This window comes from Oreochromis aureus, linkage group 4, assembly GCF_013358895.1.
Source record: "Oreochromis aureus strain Israel breed Guangdong linkage group 4, ZZ_aureus, whole genome shotgun sequence".
Lineage (NCBI taxonomy): Eukaryota > Metazoa > Chordata > Actinopteri > Cichliformes > Cichlidae > Oreochromis > Oreochromis aureus.
The window spans coordinates 28,623,308-28,640,829 of NC_052945.1; the positions used below are offsets into that span (position 1 = coordinate 28,623,308).

Sequence of the window (17,522 nt, forward strand, 5' to 3'; positions counted from 1 at the left end):
CATTTTTAATGCAACACTGGCAAGATAAATATTCCGGGTAATCACGAGCACTGACAGGAAGTAGAAAACTAATAAAGGCTGATGTGCTGTATGATACCATCTTAAGTATTATATGTTATATGGTTTTGTTTGGTTTTTTGCCAACAGTAATTGATATAACACACAGGCTGCAGGAAGAGGAGCTGACACTGAATTAAACATTTTAATTCCTGAAAATATTTTCAGAAAATAACTCAACAATTTGACAATAACTTTGACTCAGAGAAAGCCAGGCTTGATAACAACACTTGGTTGTAGGCTAAGTGTGTATTTGAAACAGTGACGACAACAACAATGAATAATTATGAGATGCCTTTATTGTACTTTTTTTGGAATCCAGTGCCACAGACACGAGAAAATGGTCCAATCCCTCCCTCCCCAATACAAACAGCCTGACAGGAAGGGTCTGCAGGGGGGAGGGTGTACCGTGATCCCGCTTGTAGTCTTAAATTAAACACAGATAATAATGAAGACACATCCAGGTGCATTTCAACAGACACGCACGACATGCATTCAAAAAGGGATTTTAAAGAACGCAGCGAGTCCTGGTTCACACGTACGCTTTTGTCCCAAAAAGTAAAAGACGACAAAATTAATACCACTTAAAAAAAACAGTTTGCTGTCTTTATGGCCCACCGTCAGTCTATAATAATTCAGGCTCTGTCATTTTCCCCACTTACAGGAAAGAGAAAAAAAAAAAAAAGGCAAAGAGACACACTACTATTCATAATGGGAAAATGGTTTAAATATGGAAGTGGATGGTCCATAACTTTCATATTTTAGTTTTTTTATTATGTTTTTTTAATTAATGGTATGCTTTAATGAGAATACAGTTGTCTCACTAAAAATCAGCTCATCTAGGTAAAACTAGGCCTGTCCACTCAATCTGCAGTATCTAAGTAAAATATATAAAGTCCAGTCAAGGGCTCAGTGGGTCGTTGGTCCAATCAGGAGGCAGATCACTTCAGTCTTCCTCGCTGCCACTGGCTGAACGCTCCTGAAAGAAAGGGAAAGGAAACAAAGATTTACTTTTACTATTCAACAATGCCTCGCGCTGGAGGCTACACAAGCACAGAGTGCCCATCAAAAGTACCACAAAACACGAGTGGCGTGGAAATGATCCCAGCTCAGACCTAGAATAGAATGACTGGGTTGTTGTGAACTGTCTGAAAGGAATCCCCATTACCAACACAACAGACAAAAGATGTGGCAATCACCATGGTGATCAATGTATCTGACTTTGTATATAAAGTTAGTAAAATGAACAAGAAAACATTATTTCCCATCTAAAAATGTATGATTATGAGAAGCTGTTAGAGAACAGCTGCTCAATTGTAGCAAGAATTTGAATCATGGTTAATTTGGCTGCATTTTATAATCCAGATTATAGCTTTAAAAACAAATCTTGTGTAAGGCAATTTTTTAAAACTGAAATTCAAATGTAAAATATATTCATGAAAACAAAGCCCCTGTGTCAAATACTTTAGTGTCACACAAACGGATTTGTTTTAATGATTTAAAACAGGAAAACATCTGAGCGAGTGAATGCAGAACCGTTCTTCTGCTCATTCTTTCCAAAAGGTTCTAAAGGGAACTCAAAGCTCTGTCGCTGTGACTGGAAAATCTGTCATTTAAATACATTAACATGAATGCAGAAGCATCAAGCTTTGTTGCTCGTGTGTGTTCTTCAGTTCTCCTCTCACCTCTTCCTGTTCCTCCTCGCTGTCGTCGTCGCTTACCACAGGTTTAGCCCGGGCTCCGCGGCCCCGCCGCCGTTGTCCTTTCCCTCCTCTCTCCCCCTTCTCTTTCCGGCCCAGTTTAATCTTCACCTTCACTGAACGACCTGATGAGGGATCAAAGATTGCAAACAAAATAACGTTGAGTGAGCCTCACCGCCCGCTGATGCTATAAAAGCTACCGTGCCTCTACGATACTCACATTCAGACTCCGAGCCTTCATCTACCTCCTCCTCTTCCTCCTCGCTTTCTTCTCCCTCGCTTTCATCCTCCTTCTCGATCTTCTGTCTCACGCTGGTGAAGACGGACTGGAGCACAATGGAGTCCTCGTAGATCTTAAAAAATAAATGGTTAAAGATAGAAACAAAGTTAGCTTCTAAAGTAATGAGATGAATATATGAAACACTGGTGAGCGTGTGCTGCTTAGCATCACTCACCAAAGAGCCCTCCAGGTTGAAAGTCTGCGCGTTCTGACACAGCAGCATCACATCCTTCTCCAGGTCGTTCAGGCTGCGGTATTTGTGGCTGCGGATCCGCTCCTGATGCAGGGAGAGAGAAACAACAGGCAGCAGTCAGATATGCAGGATTTAATAAGTTGGAATCTAAAAAACAAAAACATATTCATATATAAAAATTGGTAACCATTGATGAGGTCGCTTTTGATCCTCACCTTGATCTTTCTGAAGTCCACCGGTTTGCGGATGAGCTCGTAATACTCAGGCAGCTCTTTGCGAGAGGGGAGCTGGATGAAGACTTCGCTCAGTTGTCGGCCATTGCTGCAAAGACGAGGACACAAGTTAGTGAAAAACGCAATCTAAATTTTCACGCCTTCTGCTAATCCTGCGCTCTTCAGAAGAGCGGTCTCCTCACCCGTCCTTGTATTTGATGACAGCATCAACAATCTTCTTCATCTTCTTAGTGAGAGATGGAGGGTTCGGAGAGAGCTTCTCAGCAGGTGGGCGACCCCGTTTCTTTGCTTTCTTTCCATCCTCGTCCTTGTCCCGCCCGCGGCCGCTGCTGGAGCTGGGTGTGGCCGGGCCGCCGTCGTGGTCACGGTCTCTCTTGCGCTTTCTGGTCGTCTTCTTGTGACGCACTTCCTCTTCAATGTCCTCTAGATTGCCTTCTTCTATGGCCTGTTCAAAGAGAAATACAGTTAAAAACTCATTTAATAGGAACACGGTAGGTCGTGAGGTCCATGAGTTACAGGAGCGACTCTTTTACGAAAGCCAGAACTGGCATTTTTAAAACCCGGCAACGAGAGAAATCAACAGTAAGCCATAGACCGTAGCCTCAGTGTGCTCCATTGTTGTGTACTGTTTGTGTCGCATACAAATGACATCACAGACTTTCAGAGGCAATGCTATAACAACCCCACGCACATTAGGTGGAACTCTATTGTAATGGAAAACAACCGAAACTGAGTAGAGTCGAGGCTGAACTAGTGGGAAAAGACCTAATATTGATTAAGCTGTCAGTAGTTGGGACTCATCCCACCTTGAGCCACTGCTTCTCTGTGAGCGAGTCGCTGTAGTCCACCTCCTTGCGCTGGCGAGACCCTCTGCCAAACATCTTCTCCTCCTCCTCCTCGCAGGTTAGCCTCTCAACCTCAGCGTCATCTTTCAAAATCCAGCCGGGCAGGTCGTCCTCCTCCATCAGACGGGGTTTCCTCTTAGGGTTACGGGCCTCCTCGCGGCGTCTGTCTAGATCCATACGCTGAAATGAAAAACAAAACAAAAAACAGTGTGATTAGAGTCAGATTTAAAATTTTTAAAAGTGTCTAATAACTGAAATGAAACCAAGACGAACCATGAACTGTTCAAACTCCTCTTCGCTCCTGGCGATCATCTGATTGACGGTCTCATCATCAGGCACTTCGTCTTCCTCCTGCAGATAAATGAGACGGGCTGAATGAGCGATGGCTGACTGCAGATTTGTGGCACCTCAGAGCCAAGTCTCTGGACTAATGACTCTCAAACACAAATGGAAAGCCAAGCATCAAATATGATTTACTAGCAATTCATTGAACATTACTATGCTTTACGTAGACACTGTAAATATCACTTGCAGTTACAGGATGCATTAGATGACTAATGCTGTGCAAATGGAACTGATACTAAAAGTAAAGGTAAACAAATCCTTAACTTTGCATGAAAGAGTTTAAAGCCAAAAAGAGGGGGAAAGGAGAAAAAATAAAAAGGGAAAAGCTTTAATGTTAGAGTGAAGGATAAAGTATCATATTAACCATCAAAGGTTTGTGCAGAAGCAGAAATACATAGGGGAGAAAGGGAGAAGTCTGGATTGATGAAAGCTCACAAATCCTGAGAAAAGAGGGGAAATAAGGAAAAGAGACAGAAAGAGGAGGGGGGGGGGGGAGAGAATGAAGAGGTGGGGCAGCGCACAGGCGGACGTGGGCGGGTGGGCGATGTGGGAACAGGTTCAGATCACACCCACCCACGCCCCCCTAGTGCGGCAGCCTCCTCGAGCCCCGACCTCGTCCTGCTCCTCGTGCTCCAGAATAGCCTGTAAGAAGGCCCGACGTTCATAGCCTGAAGACTTCTGGTCGAACATGCCGGCCTGGATGACCTTCTGGTCCACGTTCAGCTTGTACTTGGCTGCTGCCAGGATCTTTTCCTCCACGCTGTTGACGGTGCAGAGGCGCAGCACGCGCACCTCGTTTTGCTGACCGATACGGTGGGCTCTATCCTGGGCCTGCAAGTCCTGTAGGGAGCGCGCACAGACAGTTTAGGTGGAATCGCTGTGCAGAAAGCAAACAACAGGCCACTTCCTGAACTTCTTTGTGCACATAAAGTACCTGGTGCGGGTTCCAGTCACTGTCAAAAATGATGACAGTATCAGCAGATTGCAGGTTCAGGCCCAGACCTCCAGCCCTGGTGCTGAGCAAGAACACAAAGTACTCAGAGGCGGGGTCGTTGAACGTCTTCAGCAGCATGCCACGATCCTCTGCTTTGGTGGTACCTAAGAAAACATCACGTCAGCTTTGTTAGAGACTCCCGGTAATTCAATATGACTCCCTATTATAGTTAACAGCCAAAAGGTTCTCACCATCCAGACGCAGGTACTTGAAATTGCGGTACGCAAAATAGTCCTCCATGATGGTCATGAGTGAGGTCATTTGACAGAAGAGCAGCACTTTGTGGTTGGTGGCCCTCAGCTTGGGCAAGATACGATCCAGCAGCTCAAACTTTCCAGAGGCACGATACAGGTCAGGGCTGGACAGGGAAAAGGGGAATATGAGTGACACTGACCGAGCACCTAACGTTTATCCACAGACAGTTTTTAGCTTTACGTACCCTGTGATGATTCCACCAGAATAACCGAGATGCTCCGAGAAGGACTCCTGTAAAAGCAAACAAGTAAAAATGATTAATATCATATGTTTTTTTTGTATTTCAGCTTTCAAACATCTGTTCTATTGTCTTTTAAAAAGATTTACTGGTATCATGATTTTAATGGTGGTGTTTGTGTCTGGTACCTCAATGTGCTGGAACATGAAGGGGTGATTGCAAATCTTCCTCAGCTGCATGATAGTGTTCATCAGGGTCTTCGTGCCACCTTTACCCTGGAAAATCAAGAGGATAAATTAGGCGTCTATCATTTCAAACTTTCTTTAAATGACCACAAAAGAAATGAGTTTGAGACATCAGCTTACCTTCTTGTCTTTTTCTGAACCGTCTGTGAGCAAGACTCCCTTGGCCTGCATGTGTCTGTACAGAACCCTCTGCAGAGCTGACATGTCGCACTTTATGACATACTCCACCTGTAGAACAACAACAAGGGGAAATCTCAGCAGGGGAACTACATTTTTTGACTTTTTCTGAGCAGAAATATTTCAGTGCTGAATATGTTTCGGCAGAAGTTGTGCACACTGACCTTCTCTGGCAGCTGCGCCTCGACTTCTTTCTTGAGTCGCCGCAGCAAGAAAGGTCGGAGCACCTTGTGTAAACGTCGAATGATCAGGATGGTCTCTTCTTCATTTAGGTCAACCTTGAAACGTGAGAGAAGAGCGCTGATTAGAAAGTCTCCACAACTATTTCCAACAATACCGACCAGACTGTAAAGGCACCTTCTCTCCAGTCATGGCGAACGGGGCGTTGAACCACTGTTCGAAGGTGCTGCAGCTCTTGAAGATCGTGGGCAGCAGGAAATTGAGCAGGGCCCAGAGCTCGGGGAGCTTGTTCTGCAGCGGAGTTCCTGTGAGCAGCAAACGTCGTGGCGCCAAGTAGTGTGTGTTCAAGACTTGGGTCAGCTTACAGTGATGGTTCTTCATACGATGGCCTTCATCCACAATCATGTACTTCCAGCGGATCTTTGTGAAGAAGATATGGCATTTATTAAGAGTGTTTTTGACTACCGTTTAAAAAACAAGATTTAGATCTGGAAAAAGACGTGACAGGACTGTCTTACCTTTGCTAACACCTGCTTATCCTTAATAATGTACTCATATGTGGTCAGCAGCACGTTGAACTTTCCGCTACGTAAAATTGGAACGAATGAACGTCGAGCAGCTGGAGACCCCTGAAACATAAACAGATATTATTAAGTAAACAGAATAACTGAATTAAAAGTGTTTTTGCCATGTTGCCATCACTGACCTTGTAGGAAACCTTCACAACAGACGGTGCCCACTTATCAAACTCATACACCCAGTTTGATAAAGTTCTGTAAACAAAAGAACAGCTTTGAGGAACAGCAGCTTTTTCTACGTGTATTTGTCATTTTTAAGCCGATGCTTTTGAAAGGGAAGCGAGGAGACACGTTCACACTTACGAGAGAGGTACGATGATGAGGAAGGGCCCATTGATGCGCTTGTACTCCATGAGGTAAGTGATGAGGGCGATGGTCTGGATCGTTTTGCCTAGACCCATCTCATCAGCCAGGATGCCATTCAAGTTGTTGTTGTAAAGTGACACCAGCCACTCCAGACCTTTGATCTGAACAGCAAATGGTTGAGTAAGCTTCAGTTTACTCAGATTATCCAACATTTATTTATATAAATCCACCATTAAAATCTAATTTAACAATGCTAATGTTATGCTGCTCTTTTCTGTGTCGTGATGGGCTAACCTGGTATTGCTTGAGCTGCCCATTGACCAGCAGTGAGGACTGTTTATCCACTTTCTCAGTGACAGCATGAGCCACTGCATAGTAGGACTGCAAGCCGCGGTTGAAACTTGCATTGCCGTACTCGTCGTCTACATCCTGCTTGGCGTGTCTGATGGAAGCACAAAAGACATGATTCATGTAAATTTCATAATATAATAATTAAACCAACCAGTTATAAACAGAGGATAATTATAAAGTACAACAATTGTCTTACTCGATGATGTGCAGGACATCCACTTCTGATACATCTTCACTGTCGGGGTCGGGGATCTTCTTCTTCTCTTCTGTTGCAGCTGAAGACGTCTGAGGCTGGGCGTCGTCCTCCTCCTGACGATACAAAACAAAACGGGATGTCAGAAAGCTGCTCCACCACCACAAACACAATCTGAAGCTGCATTACGTACCTCCTCCTCCTCTTCCTCCTCTGAACCGCTGCCTTCACTGTCGGAGCGTGGCGCTACTTCGTATCTGAGAAGGAACACAAGGATAGAAAAAGAGATAAGTCAGTGCCTTGTCGTTTTGCTGGAGGATGTTAGATCTGAGAGAAACACAGCTTTTGCACAGATATTCCAGACACTGAATTTAAATCATTTCTACAGAAATCAAGACAGACTTGACGCTTACCCTGGGTTCATTTCAAGCCAGGCTTCCAGCTGCCCAGCCTTGGGTGCTTCCACACCGGTCAGGATCTTTCCACTGTCTACATGGATGACCTTGACTGGTAGGTCACTCATTTGACTAGTCTCATCTAAAGGCTGGGAGAGGAAATTAGGAAAACCAAAACAACAACAAAAAATACACATTAAAAATGGGCATGATCTCTATGGTAGAGTTCCCTTAAAGTAATTTTACTGTTTGACACTCACCTCTCCGTCAGGTCCCAGAGCAGGAGCAGCTCCCTCCGGAGCCTCGGGCTTCTGAAAGCATCAAATAACTTTAGTTTTTCACTTTTTTTTTTTCTTTATGTGGATGAAATTTTACATTACTCTTCTAAATTTAATTCATGTACCTTCTTTTTCTTCTTCTTCTTTTTCTTCTCTTTGAGTGCTTGTGCAGCCTTGTGCGCGCGCACCAACTCAGTGAGGTTGGCCACGTACTCGTCTGTCTGCTGTAGCAGGTACGCCAGACGCTTGTCTTTCTTCTGGTCGATAAGTTTACGATAACCTTCTTCATCTTCAGCCTGGGAGGAGATTCGCAGAAAGGTCAGACCATTTTGTGAGACAAATAAACGTCAAACATAATTCCTATCATTCATTTCAGAGACTGTGCTCCTTCCAGCAGATACAGACTCATTTTGACAGACTGAGAGTCTCACCATCAGCCTCCGCATTCTCTCCTTCTCAATGCGTTCATTCTCTTTCTTCTGCTCGCGCTCAGTGTTGGCATGATAGGTGGCGACAGCTTTGGTGGCCTTCTGGATCTTTGCTGTGATGGAGCGGTGATACTCCTTAAAGTCCTTGGCATGCTGCAGGATGCTGTTGAGGTATTCCTTTAAAACACAAATGCTTAAATTAGACTCTTTACATTAACTACACCTCATCATATTTGTTTTAACAAATATCACGATATAAAACATCCAATTAGATGCCTTAAGATCATTTAGAAATTGTCTGTACCTGGTGTTTCTGGCGCCGTTTGCGCTCTTGTTCAATCTTCTGCTGTTTCTCCAGCTTCTCAGTGATACGAGCCTCACGTAGAGACTGCCGTTTGCTGCGTTTGTAGGCCTTAGCATTAAGGGCAGTTTCCAAAGCAGTGTCACGACGCATGCAAACAACAACCTCCTGGCGCAGCTACAAGCACAGAAAAGGAAGACAATATAAGTTTTTCACCGGGAAAAGTAAAGAAGAGATGCCGATAACAAGAAAGCTGATTAAATATGCAGAGTTCGGCTGTCTGTATTATAAACACATTTGCAGGTAGCAGCAGATACAATTATCTACCTGTCTCTGGAAGTTAAGCAGCCTGAGGGCCTTGAGCTCGATGGTGGCTTTGGTGCGTAGATCACCAGCTAGAGAGCCAGGCAGGTTCTCAAGCTCCTGTATACGGTGAGAAATACGAGCCTGAAGCCTGAAAATTAAAAAAAAAAATAGAAATATTACAAAGATTAAAGTTGAAACCATTATCTTTCTCCCTCCATACAAAAGTAGAAAAACCCCAACAGTGATGGATTACTGTGTGTCATCAGTTCAGGCATTTGAACTCTTTACTAGAAAATTAATTACAAGCTAATTTCCTATTCAAACTGGAGAAAAATGTCTTGTTTCGCAGATTTTTTTAAATCTTACTATAATGCCGATACTTTTATACTGTCAATTACATTCCGACCAGTCCAGAATTTTTTAAGGCCAACACCAATATTTAGTGATATTTCGATATCTAGGCTGATATTCTTTTTCCTTCACACTCACCAAACATACATTTATTATATATAGTTGTTTATTTACTAGTTCATGCTCTGCTCGGAGCAGCTGGTTGTTGTGTTTGTGGCATTCTGAATGTGTTTCCAAAAAGGAAGTTGCAGAATGCCCTCTGGTGGACAAAGTATGCAACATCAACACTCGTGACATCAGCGAAGAGCGTTTCTCTCTCATCTCTTGTTTTTAACTTTTAACATTTTTAATTATCAGCCAACATAAATGCAGATACTGATAGATGGGTTAGTCAGTTTGGTGATGAATCGATCGGGCTCTACCGTCAATTATTCTTTTTTGCTTAACTATGTAACTTAATGTCTTGATGCATTCTCAATCATCCAGGAAAGTAAATCTCCAAAAGTTGAATCTGTTCATCTGGACGTAGCGTTTTGTGGGAGAAACGTTTCGTCACTCATCCAAGTGACTTCTTCAGTCTCAGCTGAAGCTGCACGTAACTTAATGGTCACGTGCAGCTTCTAAGGTTGTGGGATAAAATTCTCAATAAGATGCTCAAGACTGCAACTACAGAATCTTTTGTTTTAAATAGAATTAAGACACAAACCAATTTGAATAACAGCAGTTATGAATTTCAAAATTAAGTAGAAAACAAAGATATGGAAATAGAATTATAAATTATAAAGTGATGTTTTATTATTTATACTTAACTTTTTTGGTCATATTAGCCGGAGCAGGAAATGAGCTCCTGACAATTTTCATCATGTTCAAGGACAAAATATTTGCTGTGTTACTCAGTATTTTTTGCCATTCCACGTCGTTTCCCTTTCCTCACCTGTACTCTCTCTCCTGGAGGATCTCCACCGGATCGAGCCCACGAGGTTTTTGGATGGGGGTTATGCGATTCTGCTTCTGGTGTAGCATCATGGGAGGGGGCTGTGCAGGCTGTCCTGGCGACTGTGTCTGAGGGGGCATAACAGGGGAGGCTGCTGGAGGCACTGAGGGAGGAGCAGGAGAAGGTCGGCCTGTGGGTTGGGGTGGAATTAACTTCTGGGGAGGGTTGGAAGGGGCAGCAGCGTTCACCATTGGTCCTAAAAAGAGATACATTTAGAAAAGATTATTTTTAATTGTAGGTATAAACAAAACACACATGTGTGAAGTTGGTGCTTAACCTGTGTTTACCTTCAGGCCATGATTTGGGAGGTCCATTAGTAGGCTGGCCTTGCATACCTGGAGGAACTCCTGCAGGTCCAGGAGGAGCTATATTGGGACCTACCATACCTAGAACCAAAACCAATATTATTAATCATATTAATCCATTTTTTGACATAATTTGTAAATGCTGAACATTGTGCAATCTCTCCTGCCCTCTAGATAGAGGCATTATTATTATCTAGGGATTAAGAGCAGGGTTATTATAGTTCTGTATTTTTTTATTAGGTTTGATTTTTACTTCGTTTCAACTTTGTTTTTAATCCAGTTTAGTTTCAGTTAGTTTCCACAGTGAATTTGCTCATTTCAGTTTAGTTTTTATTGTTTTAAAAAATATTTAGTTTTCATTTACTTTCAGTGTTAATTTTAAAGTTTGATAATTATTTGTTTATTTATGGCATATGTCATGAGCAAGATTTGAGAAAATCAGTACAGATATTAAAATATAACCAGAACTTTTTGAAAGCAGTTCACAGGGTTGTAGACATCAAACCCTCATCAGGAAGTCTGTGATAATGACTTCTTACCAAATTAACAAATACCCAAACTGAGGATATTTCCTCTATAATTGTATTTTAGTTACTTTCCAAGTTCACAAAAATGTTGTGGTTTTTTTTTTTTTTTTTTTTTTACCCCAAAGGTCAGTAATTGGCGGCACCAGTGTACACGGCCTGCCATCTCCTGCTGTCAGCTTTGTACCTATCCTGTTTCTGACACGTGTAACAAGAAATGCCAACGCTCTCCTGGTGTATGATCGCTGACTGCTGCTTGATCTCCGTTTCTCTGCCAATCCTTTTCTGAAGTCTTAGCTGGAATTATGCCCAGATATGACAGGGTTTTAATCATAGGAGTCCTAAATATCCATGTCTACTGTCCTTCTGGCCCTCTGGTAAAAGATTTTCTAAAACTTATTGATTTAAGGACAGACATTTGTTTAAAACTCTTAAAGATGTCGAAGAAGCAAGCTCCTTTAAGCAATTACTTTGGTGTTCCTCCACCTCCAAAGAAATGTCAGGAGTCCGAACCGCAAAAGAAGCGCGTATTCTCGGAAAAGTGGTTGCAGGAGGTGAGCTGGCTTCAAAGAAATTATGAACGCACAGAGATGTGGTGCAGAATATGCCGTGAAAATCCCACTCTAGCGGACAAAAACAGTGCTTTTTACATGTACGCAAACGCGCGTTTGCGTACATACAACTTCTTATCTGGTGCGCGTCTTTTATTTTGACAGCGAATGCGCACCTGCGGACCACTTATGTGCACCCCTGTAAATAACATAATGTTCTCCCGGGTGTGTTGTTGGTTTTCCCTCGATTTCTGAGTCGATAAGCGCCTTTGTTACTGGGACCAGTAATTTTAAGAAAGGCCCACGTTAGAACCCATGAGAAATGCAAGAAATGCATTATTGCTCAGTCTGCAATATCTTTCCCAGAACAAACACCAATTGCAAAGAACATACTAAAAATAAACCTGAAAAATCTGTTTAGAACAGCGTACTACGTTGCAAAGAGTGAACTATCATTGGCAAAATTTAGCAGTCTTTGCAAACTTAAAAAAAAATGTCCTAGATCTTGGTTCCACTTATCTCTCATCAGTGACTTCAGTGCAAATGTCAAATTCAGGATCTGACACAGACTGATTCATGTTCTACACAGTTCTTACAAGGTCATAGAAATTTCTGTTCAATTAGAAACAAGTATTTGAGTTGATGATTGTAATTTTTATAAAATGTTGTAATTTGTGTTTCAACAATTTTTTGATTAATGTTTTGTTTCCGTTACAATATTAAACTTTAATGTATAATATTGTAACGGAAACAAAACAGGAACATCAATCAAAAAATTGCTCTCTTTTTTATTTGGGCTACTTAAATTTATTTTGGGCTACCACAAACTGAAGAGTGCCTGCCCGAAGGGCTACCAGGGATTTTGAAATTTTGCGAGCCTTGCATTTTAAGAGTTTATTCTATATTTTGACATACAATACTTCTAACTCCATATATTCCCTCAAGTTCGCTAAGGTCCATGGACCAGTTTCCCCTGGCTGTCCCTAAAACCCGGCTGAAAACCAGGGGCGACCGAGCCTTTTACGCTATCGCCCCCAACTTTTGTAATACTCTCCCGGCCCATGTTAGCATGGCTCCTTCATTACCTGTTTTTAAAACATCTTACAACTCATCTTTACTATTTGGCTCTTATCACAGAACAAGTGTGGCATGTTCTAACCTTGTATTTATTATTAGTACTTATTGTTGTTGCTGCTGATTTGTTGTGTGGTGATTTGTGTGTAATGTTTTGGTGCTTCGTCTTTAAAAAGTGCTTTATAAATAATTTGGATTGGATAGTTTAGTTTTAGTTAACTATAATAACCTTGATCATGATCAAACGTTCATATTTTCCTTTAACTTACAATAAACAAAAAATGAACATAAAAAAACCAAAAAAAACAACAACCTCTAACTCACCATGTTGTCTATTGTAATTTGCTGGAGCTGGTCCCGGCCCAGCACCCGGGCCACCTCCAGGCCCTGTAGAAGGTGGCATATTAGGCATTGGCTGTTGCTGCATCCCTGGCATGGGCCTCTTTCCCTGCACAGCCATCTGCAGGTGCTCTGGTAGAGGCTGACTGCGTGCCAGCATCTTGTAGGCCATAATCTGTGCCCTGAGTTGGTGTAGCTGGTTCTGGTTGAAGGGAGTGGGTCCACCTGCACCACCTGCTGCAACAGGGGGCCCCCCTGGCCCTTGGGGACCACCACGATTCGGTTGACCCATACCCTGATTTGAGTCTCCACTGCCCTCCATAGGGCCTGCTCCCGGGACAGGTGGGCCTCCAGGCATCATGGGACCAGAAGGAGGGCCGTTGGCTGGGACGGGACTAGGTGCGTGCTCCGAGCCTCCTAATGGAGAGGGGTAACCTGCAGACAGAACAGAGGCACAATGGGTATGGCAAAAATTTATTTCTGAAGTGTTAAAGAAGGTTTTATGCAATTTAAAAAAAAACAAGCAAACAAGAAAAACATGTTGAATAAGGATAATAAGAGAACCGGGTGTCTGTAACTCCATGTACTATAGATAAACTCTAACACTGCTGTGGTGTCTTCTATATTCCTCCCTCTGAACAACCTCTGTTGCTTGCTGACTGTGGTTTTGTAGATGCAGCTGCTTTTGTTGTTGTCTGAAAGGGGAAGCCCCTGAACCCCGCCCCTCCTGTCACCCTGCCCAGTGCTGTCTGCCACTGCTGCTACATGAACAGCAACACAAGAGGAGAAACCGGCTGGATGGGTTTCCACATGCACAGTGTACACCAGCACAACTGCATTACTGGTTTCTTTTGCAAAGAGCCTTTCAGGGCCAGAAGTAAGTTGTATGAGTTCAATTTTTCTTCACTCAGTGTGCATTAACTCAAGTTAGAAGAGGATTGAAGATGCAGACTTTACCGCAAACGTATCAACATGACACTATGCTGTTAGTTTAGGTTTCACCTTTCTAGTCCTGACACACGTTACCATGAAGCACTTTTCTGTGTGACACAACATACCTTGGGAATGTTGGTCCATTGGGCTCGGAGGGGGTCCCATCCCACTGTGTCCCCCTGGTCTCATGCCCAAGCCCTTCATCTGGCCATAGCGAGGGTCGTCGGGCATTCCCTTCTCATGCATGGCTTCCATTGGCTGCATAAATGAAACCGAATAATCATAAATGAAACAAACACTGAAGTTTGTGCAGTGTGACACTGGAACACACTGCACAAAACAATTAACAGGAAAGACACGTAAAGAATGTAAAGTACAGAAATGATTCCACAACCACTCGCTTTATCTAATGATAAACATTACTGTGTTTAAGCTATTCAAAATAATCACATGCATGTTTTAACAACAAAAAGATTGTGTTATTTGACAAAATGTCTTTTTTTTATTTTACTTTATGCATCTGGTGCATGTTGTCCTGAGGATATCCTGAGGGTCCCTGTGGAGGATGGGGGTGTCCAGATCCTGGAGGTCCTGGGCTAGGCCCCATCATGCTGTGGGCCGAGCCTGGTGAGGGACCTGGACTTGGCCCCATCATGCCTCCTGGAGATGGCCCTGGGCCTGGGGAGGGACCAGGGCGAGGTGTCCCTCCCATAGGGGGGTCAGGAGTGGACATCTCTCAGGGGGAACTGGGAATGTGTGGCTGCAGGAAGTACCCTTAAAACAACCATTACAACAAGAATTTAAAAAAGACATGTATACATGTTTCTCTAGTTATATAACGAAAGGTGTTTCACCCTAAAGAAGTAAATTCTAGACACTAGAAAAAAATACAACAAAATTGCTGTGTTTAAACAAAAATTAAGTAACAGAAAATTTAAATGGAAATCTTCGGTACTTTTTTCAAAAAAAGAAAAAAGGAAGAAGATGAAGAAACTCTATAACATTTTTAAAAGTTAAAAATTGCTCCTGTTATGGCCTGAAATCAAATGTCAAAATGTTTTACAAATGCTCATTTCATCTGACCAATAATCCAAACTCTGAAGATTTTAAACCAGCGCTGGTGAGACAAGAATAAATGAGCAATTCATTTCATTTTGCTTGCTGACTGACTTAAATGAATAACTGGTTATCTGAATTGTTACATCTTTACATCTGATCACAGTCTCACATGTTTCACGTTGCTCTGTGTTAAGACAATAGTATATTTATAAAGCCGTTCAATAATGGATGCTTCACTGCAGATGTAAAATGACTATTAAAATAAAAGTGATGCCGTCACTGTTTTTTTCCCCCAAATGTGCCATTTGGTGAAGTACACAAGTCGTAGTGTGCTTAGTACTGTTAAACATGAACTACAGACAGCTGACTAATGTTTTTGTGCCGTTACAGCATTTAAATGTCCACTCCTGATGTCCTGCTTAAGTGTACAGATGGGCAGCTGCTGACAGGAACTAGATAATTCATATACTTTATGCTGAATATCTGACTTTTAAAGGTCAAGTGTGTCACACAAGAGATTTAACTTTGTCTGGAATTTTTTTTAAAGACACAATTAGTTAACTTGAACATCACTTCGTGGAAGAAAACTGTTACGAGACACCTCTATCGAAGAGGCCCTATTATGACACAAATAAACCCTTTGGTTCAAACAAAAAAACAAAAAAAACAGAGTCTCTCTTAAATGAACGGGAGAACAGCATAATAATAAAAACTTTGCCAAAGTCCAGTTGTCCAATGTTTACATTTATAAGCTAATAACAGTTGGGCTAGCTATTGTTGGCTAACGTTAGCCAGGCCTAGCCTAGCAGAATTTAAAGTTTACGTTACATTATGTGTGTTAACGTTAACTCTCTCCTTCTCGTAATGCAACACAGTTCTAGTGATATTCACCGGGTTGCTGGTTCCGTCTGGAAATAACACTAAAATAATAGTATTTCTACAAGGAACACAACCCGGATTTAAGACTTGTCGGCTGGCTCGTTAGCGAGCTAGTTCAGTTAGCCTAGCCGGCCATGCTCTCCGAGGCCAATTAGGGCAATAAAAGACGTGTTGTTTTGCGAGATAGAAGCCGAGATGCGGCGACATGTGAAAAGTTAGAGCATCCCTTCATCTACCAAGCTGATTGATCCAACGCGCCTCCCGTACCCCTGGCTCAGCGCTCTGCTCTTAGCACATTTCCAAAAACAATTTTCATTCATTACACACTGTCGCGCCACAGCAGCGGCACGGTAATGTCGGTCTCCTTTTCTCTAACGAAGAGGGAAAAACCCCCCACGAAAGCTCAACAATCCTCTAACAGCAGCGTGAAACGTACACAAAACTTCATTACTGCCCAAAGAAAAACTAAAGCGGACTTACACAAGTGGTGGAAGTTGATGTTTGAAGTGTCGCCGGTTGCAAAGTCTCTCCGTTTTCCTCCTAGCCAGAAACAAAGAGCGACCTACCCAGTTGGTTTTTTTCCTTCACCCCCCCTCTCTCTCGGCAGATTGTATCGCGGAGACCGGCCTGTGCGGCTCTACAGCGCCGCCTCTGCGCAGGCTCCTCGCTCACTTCCCGCATGCTCAGTGCAGCCTCTGAGATACAAGCAGGCACGAAGGCCCTAGAAGCCGGCATGGGGGATGGGTGAACGAGGCAAACACTGTATTATGGACGAGTATATTGAAATATGATTTAACCCAGCACGTATCAACGTGAAAGTACGCAAATGCTCTTAGTACGCTTGAGAAACCACAATTAAATAAACTGTGGCACGAAAACGGTGTCGAGTGCACTTTTCTTTCATGTCATTATTGCTTTGTTTGTACCTAATAATAATATATCTTTGTAACCTTGTGGCCAATGTGTGTTGTTGATCAGCGTTTAAGACACATTATCTAATAATTGGTTTGCCGTTTACACTACGAAAGGAAATACTTAAAAAAGATACATGTAAAGACACACTGTAACCCTACTATAATATGAAACAAACAAAGGCATGTGAACATATAAAATGCTGCAAAGACAATAGCATTGGGTCAAACTGCATATTAAGATGAATAAAATAGTACTCTAAATAATTTGAATATACCATACATTATTTAGATAAAGCAGGATCTTCTGCTTTATGTAGGGACCATGTACTTTTCATTTACCTTAATGTTATTTGTTGTCATCATTCTAAAACGTGTATCATGTAAATCATACTTATGAGCTTAAAAATGTTTCAACTGCTCATCAATCTTTTTAGCATGATCAAGAAGAATATTTACCGTCACACGGTGGAACCTAGCTGACATGTGACTGATCAGCTTAAGGAAGGTGAGGTCATGACTGTGTCTTTAAACTGGATTGGACACAATCCCATGCTAAGGTGCTCGATATGGTAGCAAAAGGGAAACACCCAAAGTAAGAATCAGGTTGGACTTCTGAGGGATGAGCCTTCACTGGTTGGGCAAGAAGACTAGAGCTAACCACCTGGTAGGTTTTACAGGGATTTTGGGGTTACCGCTCTGTTTTAACTCCCCCACTTTTGTGTAGTTTCACTCTTTGCAGCTGTACAAACTATGCCTAAATATAACTTGTCTTTTTGTCAAA

General features: G+C 42.5%; 1 protein-coding gene across 4 annotated transcripts; it reads right to left on the reverse strand.

The window, feature by feature from the left end:
* Window positions 1-334: 334 nt before the first annotated feature.
* smarca4a (SWI/SNF related, matrix associated, actin dependent regulator of chromatin, subfamily a, member 4a) lies at window positions 335-16,527 on the reverse strand. Of its 4 annotated transcripts, none has more exons than XM_039610958.1 (34): window positions 16,308-16,527; window positions 14,401-14,663; window positions 14,015-14,147; window positions 12,942-13,391; window positions 10,451-10,549; window positions 10,104-10,359; window positions 8,840-8,966; window positions 8,516-8,689; window positions 8,215-8,388; window positions 7,909-8,079; window positions 7,766-7,816; window positions 7,524-7,654; window positions 7,304-7,367; window positions 7,114-7,226; window positions 6,861-7,008; window positions 6,564-6,727; window positions 6,389-6,455; window positions 6,201-6,311; window positions 5,860-6,102; window positions 5,667-5,780; window positions 5,446-5,553; window positions 5,269-5,355; window positions 5,087-5,133; window positions 4,839-5,005; window positions 4,588-4,751; window positions 4,227-4,493; window positions 3,582-3,659; window positions 3,270-3,488; window positions 2,646-2,908; window positions 2,446-2,551; window positions 2,213-2,314; window positions 1,978-2,110; window positions 1,743-1,882; window positions 335-1,036 (listed from the first exon to the last, which is right to left on the reverse strand). In XM_039610958.1, the coding sequence occupies exons 2-34, from the start codon at window positions 14,620-14,622 to the stop codon at window positions 1,004-1,006; spliced, it is 4,926 nt and encodes a 1,641-aa protein (XP_039466892.1). In that variant the 5' UTR covers window positions 14,623-14,663; window positions 16,308-16,527; the 3' UTR covers window positions 335-1,003. The 4 variants fall into 4 exon arrangements, with proteins under 4 accessions (XP_039466892.1, XP_039466893.1, XP_039466894.1 ...); XM_039610959.1 differs by lacking the exon at window positions 16,308-16,527 and adding an exon at window positions 16,064-16,082; XM_039610960.1 differs by lacking the exon at window positions 16,308-16,527 and adding an exon at window positions 15,840-15,856.
* Window positions 16,528-17,522: the final 995 nt, after the last annotated feature.